Source organism: Littorina saxatilis, linkage group LG16, assembly GCF_037325665.1.
Source record: "Littorina saxatilis isolate snail1 linkage group LG16, US_GU_Lsax_2.0, whole genome shotgun sequence".
NCBI lineage: Eukaryota > Metazoa > Mollusca > Gastropoda > Littorinimorpha > Littorinidae > Littorina > Littorina saxatilis.
The window spans coordinates 22,398,608-22,412,906 of NC_090260.1; the positions used below are offsets into that span (position 1 = coordinate 22,398,608).

At 41.7% G+C, this 14,299-nt stretch overlaps 2 protein-coding genes across 2 annotated transcripts in view; both read right to left on the minus strand.

The window, feature by feature from the left end:
* LOC138950611 (uncharacterized) overlaps positions 1-5,888 on the minus strand; it is a gene marked incomplete at its 3' end in the record, with an annotated part of 28,850 nt that extends 22,962 nt beyond the window's left edge. Inside the window, 5 exon segments of the mRNA XM_070322318.1 lie at positions 728-899; positions 3,158-3,431; positions 4,063-4,426; positions 4,847-5,055; positions 5,747-5,888. Of these exon segments, the coding sequence (XP_070178419.1) occupies positions 728-899; positions 3,158-3,431; positions 4,063-4,426; positions 4,847-5,055; positions 5,747-5,837 (1,110 nt within the window).
* Positions 5,889-7,472: 1,584 nt separating this feature from the next.
* The window catches only part of LOC138950612 (coagulation factor V-like), a 391,727-nt gene continuing 384,900 nt past the window's right edge, over positions 7,473-14,299 (minus strand). Inside the window, exon 7 of the transcript XR_011450751.1 lies at positions 7,473-7,507. The gene's annotated coding sequence lies outside the window, so the exon portion shown is untranslated. The remainder of the gene's footprint in view (positions 7,508-14,299) is intronic.

The following is a 14,299-nucleotide window of genomic DNA, read 5'->3' on the forward strand; positions in this document are numbered from 1 at the left end:
TACTTACCAAAACTGGTTGTAGCTGTTGTGTTTCATTATTTTTTGAAAGACGGATGATTCTAAAGTATCTGTGTCTTACAAGTGTTTATCTGTTTGTCAGTGACAAGATCAATTACTTACTGACAACAACAACAACAAAAAGAACAACAACAACAAGAGGCGAAGCCATCAAGGCTCACGTAAGAAATCGACAAACAGTAACACAAACTCAATCACTCCGTCACACACACACACACACACACACACACACACACACACACACACACACACACACACACACACACACACACACACACACACACACACACACACACACACACACAGAAAGAGCATAGGTGAAACTGTGCAAGAAAGCGAGACACTAGATCTAGATCTGTCTGTCTGCATGTAGCCTACTTACAAGGACACGACTGCCAACTAGTCTCGGCGCGCTCAAAATAATAATGACCGAGACTGTCAGTACTTCCTTCGCGTGACGTCTAACCCTCTTACGTCATAATGTGACGTCAATGTAATGTGACGTCTTCAAATGTTAGAGTTTCTACCACAGACATACACACGCACAGACGCACGCACGCACGCACGCACGCACAGACAGACAAAGTTACGATCGCATAGGCTACACTTACGTGAGCCAAAAACGACAACAACAACAACATCATCACCACCACCACCACCAACAACAACAACAACAGCACCACCACCACCACCAACAACAACAACAAACCTCAGTCAGCTCCGGCAGGCCGGCGATCTGAATCCTCCATCCCTCATCGTCAGCCAGATGCAGATGCAGCCTGTTCATCTTGTACATCGCCATCACCCCTAGCAACCGCTCCAACTCTGCACGTGACTGGAAGTTGCGCGAGAGGTCCAGAAAGAGGCCGCGGTGCGAGAACCTGTAGAGACATTCGAGAATAGTGTACATTGTAAATGTAACTTTCCTAATACAGTGGAACCCCACTTTTAAGACACTTCTTCTTCTTCTTCTTCTGCGTTCGTGGGCTGAAACTCCCACGTACACTCGTGTTTTTTGCACGAGTGGAATTTTACGTGTATGACCGTTTTTTACCCCGCCAATTAGGCAGCCATACGCCGTTTTCGGAGGAAGCATGCTGGGTATTTTCGTGATTCTATAACCCACCGAACTCTGACATGGATTACAGGATCTTTTTCGTGCGCACTAAAGGTCTTGTGCTTGCGTGTACACACGGGGGTGTTCGGACACCGAGGAGAGTCTGCACACAAAGTTGACTCTGAGAAATAAATCTCTCGCCGAACGTGGGGACGAACTCACGCTGACAGCGGCCAACTGGATACAAATCCAGCGCGCTACCGACTGAGCTACATCCCCGCCCCAGACACTCCTTCAATTTAAGACTCCTTCAATTTTCAGACCCTGTTTTCTCAGATTTTCTGATCACTTCCTTTGTTAATTCACCCCCATTTTAAGACTCCCTTATTGTAAGCCTATCTAATCGTATTTACCACCTCGGACTTGGCCAGGCTTTTACATAGGATAATGTATCGATTGGAGATTGGATTTCCCTTCTTTGAGTCATGTGACGTCAGAGGCCGACAAAACTTTATAATTTGGCGTTTCAGGTTGACCGAAACTTTAAAGGAACTACAAAACACACGTACGTCATGTGTTTGATTGCATGTGTGTGTGCTGTTCAATGTCAAAACAACAACAAAGTCAGTACATGACGTGTGTTTTGTAGTTCCTTGGAAGTTTCGGTCAACCTGAAACACCCAAATATGAAGCAAATGTGTTTGATTGCATGTCAGTGTGACTGTGTGTGTGCTCGTTCAATCGTCAAAACAACAACAAATTCATAGTACCTGAAAGGAATTCGATCGATACATAAATGTTATTTGCGTGTTTGACCAAAATATGACATTTTACACAGATCTCGACAGTCATTGTTCACCTCGACCGCTAGCGCGGTCTCGGAGAACAATGACTGTCTCGATCTGTGTAAAATGTCATATTTTGGTCAAACACGCAAATAACGTATAATGTATCGATTGAACACTGGATTTCCCTTCTTTGAGCCATGTGACGTCAGAGGCCGACAAAACTTCATATTTAGGCGGCCAGCCGAGACTACAAAATAGTGCATGTTTGTGTGCGTTCAATCATAACAAGTAAAAAACATTCTAACCAAAATCGATCGATACATAAATGTTATTTGTATTTTTGACCAAAATATGAAATTTTACACAGATCTCGACAGTCATTGTTTACCTCGACCGCTAGCGCGGTCTCGGAGGAACACTGTCACTGACTGTCGAGATCTGTGTAAAATGTCATATTTTGGTCAAAAGTTGAAATAACGTACGTATAACATTATGCATCCACTTGGACACGCACCAACAGTCAAAGCCTCGGTGTTGTCTGTGTAAGGAATTATTTCCTAAACGAAAACCAATGGCTTTTTGTGGAATGAGTTCATCACTCTTAATATATTGCAAGAGGCAGTCGGCGTGTTGATTGTTGGTATGTGACCAAGTGGAGGGAAGTTCTTATCCCATGTTTGTTTGTTTGTTTGTTTGTTTGTTTGTTTGTTTGCTTAACGCCCAGCCGACCACGACGGGCCATATCAGGGCGGTCTTACCCCATGTAAAGGGCTGGCAAGGTCTGAGATAGTGAGTTAGGTGTTGTGCCTTTAGAGCATTTTTTGGTATGCTTTTTCTTTTAACCGTAAAAAAGCTGTGTTTTTTATGTGATGTTATCTCGTACACGAGCCAAAAGGAAACAAATTCTGTTTGTTGCATTCAGACAATAAAGTGTTATTGAAATGAATTGAATTGATTTTTCGTATCTTATCTTCTTATCTTATCTTTTTCCAATTGTATCTTATATCGTTTATATCTTATCTTATCTAATGTTTCAATACATCTTAATTTATCTTATTTTATCTTATCTCATCTCGTCTTATCTTCTTTTGGTTCAATTTCATCTCATCTCATCTCATCTTTTTTTTGGTTCAATCTCATCTCATCTCATCTCATATTTTCTTATATTATCTTATCTTATTTTATCTGATCTTTTCTCATATCATCTTATCTTTTTCCAATCTTATATTATCTTTTTCCATTCTTATCGCATATCTTATCTTATCTTATCTTATCTTATCTTAATTTATCTTACCTGGGCGCGTCGTACACGTTGACTTTAGGGACGGTCCCATTTTCTCTCATGAGGGAGAGCAGGGTTTGGAATGCCAGGAACACGCCGCTGGGCCCTCGTCCCGTGACGTTGATGACGTTATTGACGTCATCCACCTGCAGCGTGTGCGCGTCATCGTCGTGATCGATGACGTCATCGTCGCTCAAGATGACGTTGCCGACGTTGAGGATGATGACGTTGGAGGTGGGGGCTGTCAAGCCTGTGGCGTTCTGAACGGAGAACTTGTCCAGTTTCTCTGTAGAAATTGAAAGAAAATGTTCCCCCGAAATCGGTGTATGCTGTCTGAATGGCGGGGTAAAAACGGCCACACGCGTAAAAATCCACTCGTGCAAAAAACATGAGTGAACGTGGGAGTTTTAGCCCATGAACAGAGAAAAAGAAAAAAAATGTTAACGTGTCGTCTGGACAGCGGAATATAAAAGATACACTAATAGGGCTGTGCCTGGTGAATGAGGGGGGTGGGGTGGGGTGGGGGAGGTGGATGGATGGGGGTTGTGGGCTGCCTCCCAAGATACCGTTAAAACGTAGCATTTAACAGAGTTATTTTGGATAACTCCTTTAGAAAAAGGTACATTTGCCAGTTAGAAGGCGGGGGATGCGTAACCGGATCTGGAGCCTACGATCCCCGCCCCCCTCTCCCCTCTCCCCTCTACCCTGACACCCCCACCACCCCCTCAGATCCAGCCCTGTTTATATGGACATGCTCGGGGTGAATATATACATCGCAGCAGGTAAATTCAGGTTGAGGTAGTCAAGCGAGTTTCTCTCTCTCTCTCTCTCTCTCTCTCTCTCTCTCTCTCTCTCTCTCTCTCTCTCTCTCTCTCTCTCTCTCTCTCTCTCCAACCTATTACTTCTCAGATACCTACCAATGATGAAAGCCGCTTCGCTGCCCAGAACACTTCCCGGGGACGCATCGAACACCCTCCAGGCAGACGACAAAGTGACGTCATTTCCGGTCATGTGATTCATCCGCCATGGTTTAGGAACGACCCTGACCTCCGATTCGGGCGACGCGTAAGGAACGTAGTTTCTATGGTAACGGTCTTGCGCGGTGGGTGTCGGGAGTTGATCGAAGTCGTATCGCTTCTGCTGCTGAGGTTTGGTAGGAGGGGAGACAAATGCGGCGTCGTCGCCTGCAGTGCTTGCGATGGTGCGTGGTTGCGTCCCCTGGGAGCCCGTCAGATACCAGTTGGGGAATGTATCTGACTTCGCAACGCTCCAGAATTGCATCTGAAAGCATATTCGAGGCCCCCCCAACAAAACAAGATAATTCAATCATTTCAAAATACTTACATTATTCAAATCAATTATTTAATTTCATCAAACAAAATTAAATACTCTTTTTTTTTTAAATGTCTGACAGAACTGGATAGAAAAAAAGTTGATGCAAGCAGGCCGTCTTGTACGCTAAGGCGCGAAAAGAAAAGAACGTTGAAAAGTCTTTTTCACAATAGGACCTACCTACTAACAATATCTCAAATGATTACGTGTGTAAACAATTAGGCAATAAACAAATAAAGAATGTACACTACAGAGTCCAGACGGGGTACGACTCATCTAAACCCTCAAAAGAGCGAGATGAGGATTGAGAAGTGTATAACGGACGGAAGCGCTATATTGGAGAGACAAACTATCCCTGTAACGACTCACGTGAAGTCGAAGCACTCTGTTGCCACCTGGCGGGATGGGGCGGAACTTCGAGGTCGGGGTCAGTTTATACAGCATGCCCATGACCTGCATGACCTCCAGACCTTGACCTTCAATCTCCAACGATTTCCCGCGAGAAAGTCTGTCGGGCTCCAATGGATACACGCTGTAGAAGTACATCGTCCATTCCCCGTTGCTGATTGGCTGGGTATCTAGGAGAAGAAGAAGAAGAAGAACGAGGCGAAAAAAATGCATTATAAGATGTTTGGTGGGTTGTCGTCCGGCTTGGGTTTTTCCTTCTGTCATCTAGCTAGTTATGAATGAAAATGTATGCACATACACTCGCACATGCTCACACACACAAGCGCGTACGCATGTTTTCACCCACGCACACACACACACAAACACACACACACACACACACACACACACACACACACAAACACACAGAGCCATGCACACACACAAACACGCGCACGCGTACTCTTTCTCACTCACTCTTTGCTCTCTCCCCCCTTCCCTCGACCCCTCCCTCCTACACACACACACACACGCACACACACACACACAACAACACACAAACACACACACACACAAACACACACAAACACACACACACAAACACACACACACACAAACACACACACACAAACACACACAAACAAACACAAACACACACAAACAAACACACACACACACACAAATACACACACACACACACACAAACAAACAAACACACACACACAAATTGAAACACACACACACGCACACTCCCATACACACACACACACACACACACACACACACACACACACAAACACGCGCACTCTCTCTCACTCCCTCTTCCTCTCCCTCACTCTCTCCCTCCCTACCTCCCTCCCTCTCCTCTCTCAACTCCCTCACCTTGGTTGGTAAGAGTGAGTGTAGCATCAAAGCGCTCCACCTCCCTGGTGTTGGTGACCACTGTCCACTGGATGTTCAGCGTGTTCGCCATGCGGTCAAGTCTGGCCTGGTCCACTGGTGACCCCTGACCCCTCACCCCGCATAGTGCTGCAATCACACCATTGAACATCATCACACACTTCTTCTGCGTTCATGGGCTGAAACTCCCACGTACACTCGGTGTTTTTTTTGCACGAGTGGAGTTTTACTTGTATGACCGTTTTTGTCACCCCGCCATTTAGGCAGCCATACACTTGTACGCCGTGCGCACTCGGTCTTGTGGTTGCGTGTACACACGAAGGGGTGTAAGGCAATAGCAGGTTTGCACATAAGTTGACCGCAGGGATCGGAACATTTTCCACCCTTAACCTACCAGGCGGTAGCAGCCGGGATTAGAACTCCCGACCTTCCGAACAAGAGGCCGACGTGCCCGTCATCAAACACAAAACTGGAGAATGGCTACCGTCTCTGGGTCAGCACATAAAGTTGACCTGTGTCCGTCCCGGCCCGGCCCGGAGTCGAACCTGCGACCTTAGCCTAAGAATCACAAGTCTAGTGCTCTACCAACTCAGCTACCCGGGCTCCCTGAAGATTATCGTCGTTAAGCCCGTTTTTGATTGAGACCGAAGTGGACTTCGTCGAAGCTATATATACGCTGCAGGGAGCGCACTTTAGGAACGAATCTTCGTGCAGCGAGATTCTTGAAGCGGACTTCGCGAAGTCGACGACTTTGCTCAATTAAAGACAGCCTTAAAGGCCATCCCTAATTGACTCCGAAGTCAAATTCGCGACGTCTTTTCACCAAAAGTTCAGTGCTAAAGCTTCGTGCGGCTAGCTTCGCGAAGTATTATTACAGTAGTCGATTTCGCCTCGTTAAGGTCGGGCTTTAGGACAACGAAGATTGTCGTTATCACTGTCATTATCACTGTCATTATCACTGTCGTTTTCACTGTCGTTATCACTGTCATTATCACTGTCATTATCACTGTCATTATCACTGTCATTATCACTGTCGTTATCACTGTCATTATCACTGTCGTTATCACTGTCATTATCACTGTCGTTATCACTGTCGTTTTCACTGTCGTTATCACTGTCATTATCACTGTCGTTATCACTGTCATTATCACTGTCGTTTTCACTGTCGTTATCACTGTCGTTTTCACTGTTGTTATCACTGTCATTATCACTGTCGTTTTCACTGTCGTTATCACTGTCATTATCACTGTCATTATCACTGTCGTTATCACTGTCATTATCACTGTCGTTATCACTGTCATTATCACTGTCGTTATCACTGTCGTTTTCACTGTCGTTATCACTGTCATTATCACTGTCGTTATCACTGTCGTTCTTACCACATCTCCTTTTTCTCCTCCCCCTAAAGACTGCTTTCAGTCATGCATTAAGAAGCTTGCTGAAAATAACTTATAACTGTAGCCATCAAGCTTTCACAAAATACATCAAATAAAAGTTGATCATGTCATTTATTTTCTCTCCGTTTTGGATCAGTTTCTTATGTTTTATGTTGTGCTTCAAATAACCTTCTCGTCGAACCGAAACAAATAATTCCGATGCATATTTTAATCTGTCTGAAACGTACGCTCAGTTGTACGATGTTATTTTGGAGAACAATGTGGTGGTTTTTGTTTACAATGATTCGCCATGACCTTTTTACAGGTCCATATGTGACCCTCCACCACGAAATGAGTCGCATGTCACCTCGCGCGGTTCTGCGCTAGGCTTAATATAAGTCCGGGGAGTGTCTGGTAACAGTGTGAGGGTCACCTTAGTCACAGGCTTATAACTCAAACAGTTTTTGCTCTTTTCTAAAACGGTTTTCACCACTGGATAGAGCATAAAAAACTCTTTAGGAAAATGTAAAAATATTAAAATCATGCAAAGGTGACATGTGACTCATTTCGTGGTGGAGGGTCACATATAAGGCGCCCAGGCTCCTAATATAGACCAGTCGTGATTTGTTCTGTATTTGACCTTAGTTGAATGTCAATCAAAGCTAATTCGCTCTAATTAGGCCTGACGATTTACTAAAGAGAGAACAACTGCCAAGCACAAAATAAAACTTCTTTCCAAGAAAACAAGCTAGTTATAAGCATGAAAAAAAACAGTGGACCATATTAGGCGACCTTCCCCAACGGACAGACGGACGAACAGACGAAGACAGACAGACAGACAAACGGACAGACGGACGAACAGACGAAGACAGGCAGACAGACAGACAAACGGACAGACGGACGAACAGACGAAGACAGACAGACAGACAAACGGACAGACGGACAGACGGAGACAGACAGACAGACAGACAGACAGACAGACAGACAGACAGACAAACGGACAGACGGACGAACAGACAATCAGTCTCCGGTGCAGAGATAGATTAAACAAGTCGCGTAAGGCGAAAATACAATATTTAGTCAAGTAGCTGTCGAACTCACAGAATGAAACTGAACGCAATGCCATTTTACTCGTAGCATCGTCAGGCCACAGCTCATGGCAAAGGCAGTGAAATTGACAAGAAGAGCGGGGTAGTAGTTGCGCTAAGAAGGATAGCACGCTTTTCTGTACCTCTCTTTGTTTTAACTTTCTGAGCGTGTTTTTAATCCAAACATATCATATCTATATGTTTTTGGAATCAGGAACCGACAAGGAATAAGATGAAAGTGGTTTTAAATTGATTTGGACAATTTAATTTTGATAATAATTTTTATATATTTAATTTTCAGAGCTTGTTTTTAATCCGAATATAACATATTTATATGTTTTTGGAATCAGCAAATAATGGAGAATAAGATAAACGTAAATTTGGATCGTTTTATAAATTTTTAATTTTTTTTACAATTTTCCGATTTTTAATCACCAAAGTCATTAATTAATTTTTAAGCCACCACGCTGAAATGCAATACCGAAGTCCGGGCTTCGTCAAAGATTACTTGACCAAAATTTCAACCAATTTGGTTGAAAAATGAGGGCGTGACAGTGCCGCCTCAACTTTCACGAAAAGCCGGATATGACGTCATCAAAGACATTTATCAAAAAAATGAAAAAAACCTTCGGGGATTTCATACCCAGGAACTTTCATGTCAAATTTCATAAAGATCGGTCCAGTAGTTTAGTCTGAATCGCTCTACACACACACACACACACACACACACACACACACACACACACACACGCACACACGCACATACACCACGACCCTCGTTTCGATTCCCCCTCGATGTTAAAATATTTAGTCAAAACTTGACTAAATATAATTACGTGGGGGGGGGGGGGGGGGGGGTAGGCGTGTGTCTTGTAATAGCGAAGAGATTAAAAGATGACACTCTCTGAGTGTGACACAAAGAACCAACCTATCTATATAATGTAGTACAAATATGCTTTGGGTACCCGTGCCCATCTCCTTAGGCCAAACAAAAATATATGTCGGGCGAGTGGAATAAACTGCCATCGAGATTGACCAAAAGCCATGTTTGGATCACAGATCCAATTAACGTATAATGTTGGTTTAGGGTAACGTGACCAAAAAAGATAGGGTCGGCAGGTCGGCTTTTTATATTTAGTCAAGTTTTGACTAAATATTTTAACATCGAGGGGGAATCGAAACGAGGGTGTGGTGTATGTGTGTGTGTCTGTGCGTGTGTGTGTGTGTGTGTGTGTGTGTGTGTGTGTGTGTAGAGCGATTCAGACTAAACTACTGGACCGATCTTTATGAAATTTGACATGAGAGTTCCTGGGATTGATATCCCCGAACGTTTTTTTCATTTTTTTGATAAATGTCTTTGATGACGTCATATCCGGCTTTTCGTGAAAGTTGAGGCGGCACTGTCACGCCCTCATTTTTCAACCAAATTGGTTGAAATTTTGGTCAAGTAATCTTCGACAAAGCCCGGACTTTGGTATTGCATTTCAGCTTGGTGGCTTAAAAATTAATTAATGACTTTGGTCATTAAAAATCTGAAAATTGTAAAAAAAAATAAAAATTTATAAAACGATCCAAATTTACGTTTATCTTATTCTCCATCATTTGCTGATTCCAAAAACATATAAATATGTTATATTCGGATTAAAAACAAGCTCTGAAAATTAAATATATAAAAATTATTATCAAAATTAAATTGTCCAAATCAATTTAAACACACTTTCATCTTATTCCTTGTCGGTTCCTGATTCCAAAAATATATAGATATGATATGTTTAGATTAAAAACACGCTCAGAAAGTTAAAACAAAGAGAGGTACAGAAAAGCGTGCTATCCTTCTTAGCGCAACTACTACCCCGCTCTTCTTGTCAATTTCACTGCCTTTGCCATGAGCGGTGCCGGTGGACTGACGATGCTACGAGTATACGGTCTTGCTGAAAAATGGCATTGCGTTCAGTTTCATTCTGTGAGTTCGACAGCTACTTGACTAAATATTGTATTTTCGCCTTACGCGACTTGTTTTCTTTTCTTTTTATATTTAGTCAAGTTTTGACTAAATATTTTAACATCGAGGGGGGAATCGAAACGAGGGTCGTGGTGTATGTGTGTCTGTCTGTGCGTGTGTGTGTGTGTGTGTGTGTGTGTGTGTGTGTAGAGCGATTCAGACTAAACTACTGGACCGATCTTTATGAAATTTGACATGAGAGTTCCTGGGTAAGAAATCCCCGAATGTTTTTTTCATTTTTTTGATAAATGTCTTTGATGACGTCATATCCGGCTTTTCGTGAAAGTTGAGACGGCACTGTCACGCCCTCATTTTTCAACCAAATTGGTTGAAATTTTGGTCAAGTAATCTTCGACGATGCCCGGACTTCGGTATTGCATTTCAGCTTGGTGGCTTAAAAATTAATTAATGACTTTGGTTATTAAAAATCTGAAAATTGTAAAAAAAAATAACAATTTATAAAACGATCCAAATTTACATTTATCTTATTCTCCATTATTTTCTGATTCCAAAAACATATAAATATGTTATATTTGGATTAAAAACAAGCTCTGAAAATTAAATATATAAAAATTATCATCAAAATTAAATTGTCGAAATCAATTTAAAAACACTTTCATCTTATTCCTTGTCGGTTCCTGATTCCAAAAACATATAGATATGATATGTTTGGATTAAAAACACGCTCAGAAAGTTAAAACAAAGAGAGGTACAGAAACGCGTGTTATCCTTCTTAGCGCAACTACTACCCCGCTCTTCTTGTCAATTTCACTGCCTTTGCCATGAGCGGTGGACTGACGATGCTACGAGTATACGGTCTTGCTGAAAAATGGCATTGCGTTCAGTTTCATTCTGTGAGTTCGACAGCTACTTGACTAAATATTGTATTTTCGCCTTACGCGACTTGTTTTTCAAATGTAGTCGATTTTACTTCCCTTAGTACGGTTCGCAAAATGTGCCAACAGTTTGGTTTTTTTTAGAAATGAAAAAAAAGTATTAGGGTCGGCGGGAAAAAATAGGGTCGGTAGGATACCCTCAACCAACATTTTTTTTTTTTTTTTTTTTTTTTTTTTTTTGGGGGGGGGCTTATAAGAAAAGAGTTGCCGATAGGCGACCTCTTTGCTTCAAAAACAAACACTGAATTAATAATCTATGTGCTTTTCTCGTTTTCAAAAAAACCAGTTTCTTTGGTAACTGTATCTATACTATAAACCTTACAGAAGAACTTGTGTATACTCTTTTTACATTTAGTCAAGTTTTGACTAAATGGTTTAACAATAAGGGGGAATCGAGACGAGGGTCGTGGTGTGTGTGTGTGTGTGTGTGTGTGTGTGTGTGTGTGTGTGTGTGTGTGTAGCGATTCAGAGTACACTACCGATCTTCATGAAACTTTACATGAGAGTTCCTGGCAATGATATCCCCAGATTTTTTTTCATTTTTTCGATAAATGTCTTTGATGACGTCATATCCGGCTTTTTGTAAAAAGTTGAGGCGGCACTGTCACACTCTCATTTTTCAATGAAATTGATTGAAATTTTTACCAAACAATCTTTGACAAAGGCCGGACTTTGGTATTGCATTTCAGCTTTGAGGCTTAAAAATTAATTGATGAATATGGTCATTAAAAATCGAAAAATTGTAATTAAAATATTTTTTTCATAAAACGTTCCAAAAACAATGTTATCTTATTCTACATCATTTTCTGATTTTAAAAACATATAAATATGTTATTTTCGGATACAAAAAAACAAGCTCTGAAAATAAAAAAAGATGAAAATTATGATTAAAATTAAATTTCCGAAATCGATTTAAAAACAATTTCATCTTATTGCTTGTCGGTTCCTGATTCCAAAAACATATAGATATGATATGTTTGGATTAAAAACAAGCTAAAAAAATTAACAATTCGCGTAAGGCGAAATTACTACATTTAGTCAAGCTGTGGAACTCACAGAATGAAACTCAACGCACTGCATTTTTTTTACAATGACCGTAGTCCGCCGCTAGTGCAAAAGGCAGTGTAAGTGACGAGCCTGTTTAGCGCTGTAGCGGTTGCGCTGTGCTGCATAGCACGCTTTACTGTACCTCTCTTCGTTTTAACTTTCTGAGCGTGTTTTTAATCCAAACATATCATATCATATCTATATGTTTTTGGAATCAGGAACCGACAAGGAATGAGATGAAATTGTTTTTAAAACCATTTTGGAAATTTAATTTTAATCATAATTTTTATATCTTAAATGTTTTTAATCCGAATATAACATATTTATATGTTTTGGGAATCAGAACATGATGAAAAATAAAATAAATGTAATTTTGGATCGTTTTATAAAAAAAACAATTTTAGTTACAATTTTCAGATTTTTAATGACCAAAGTCATTAATTAACGTTTAAGCCTCCATGCTGAAATGCAATACCGAAGTCCGGCCTTCGTCGAAGATTTACTTTTTTTTTTGTATTCAAAAAGGCGTATCCGTTTGGTAGAATAAGAAAAGAAAGGACAGGAGGAAAGAAATTAAAACCAAGTCGCGTAAGGCGAAATTACTACATTTAGTCAAGATGTCGAACTCACGGGATGAAACTGAACGCACTGTATTTATTCACCAAGACAGTTCAACAGCTTCGTCAATCCCCGCGTGAAGGAAATCGCTCACTTCCCACGTGCAAAACGTAGTGATATTGACACGCCAGATTAGCGCGGTAGCGTATTGTGCTAAGCAGGAAAGCGCGCTTATCTGTATTCTTTCTGAGCTTGTTTTAATACAACCTATCATATCTATAAATTATGTTTTTGGAATCAGGAAATGATAAAGAATAAGATGAAATCCTGTTTGGATCGATTTCTTAAAGTTTAATCGTAAGACTAATTAATCTATTTTCGTTAATTGTGATCACATTTTAAGAGTAAACATGACATCTATATATATATACGACTTGTGTCTGTGTGTCTGTGTGTCTGTGTGTCTGTGTGTTTGTGTATTTGTGTATTCGCCATGCACGGCCAAAGTTCTCGATGGATCTGCTTCAAATTTGGTGGGCTTATTCAGAGAGACCCCGGACACAACCTCATCGATGAGATATTTCAACACGTGCTCTCAGCGCGCAGCGCGGAACCGATTTTGGTTCCACCTCAGCTATTTTGGTTCCACCTCAGCTTACCCGGGCCCCCATACCGACACACCATAGCCGCTACACCACATCACAACGCCAAAGTTCTCGGTGGATCTTTTTCAAATTTGGACACCGTATTCAGCTACACCCCGGACACAATATCATCGATGAGATATTTCAACACGTGCTCTCAGCGCGCAGCGCTGAACTCATTTTCGTTTTTGGGTTCATTTCACCATTATAAGTAACTCTTCCTTATCTTCTCCAGTGTTTGGCGTTTATCTCCCTTCCTTCGTGTGGCTTTCCCGTTCAGTTGTAAGTTACTACACTGCGCTGTCCACTGCGCTGAGCGTCTTCGGATATTCCCGGCGTTCTGTTACTGTTACCTATTTTTAGAAGGTCAACGCAGTGTACAGAACGTAAATTGGACCCGTAAATTATCCTCACTGTAAAAGTGCAAAGGTCGAATCAATTTATAGCCACGCGAAAAATACACTGTCATCTATCTCTCTATAGATACGGCTTCTCTGTGTTTGTGTGTGTGTGTGTGTAAGTGTGTGTGTCTCTATGTAATCAACACCTGTGCATTCTTCAGTTCTGTTTGTGATGTGGTCTGGCGGCTTTTGTGTAATTTTATGTACTGGCCTTCCTTTGAGAAGCCATAACTTGCTCAGTCCTGTTTGAGTGGAGTTCGCCTCCAAAGGTGATTAACACGGTTACATTCGTCGACAAGGATGGGACTCGATATGGTCAGGAATGGCATTATGGCCACTGAATCATTTTCGTGCTGTTCCCATTCCACGAATCTGGGAGGGACCTAAGCTTGGCGGGTCCATAGTTCGGCGTACGGCTCTAAGTACTTCTTCCCGGCGAAGCCGGCTACCCGGCGAAGCGGGTATTCATTCTAGTCTATATATATATACGACTAGTGTCTGTCTGTCTGTTCGCGATGCACGG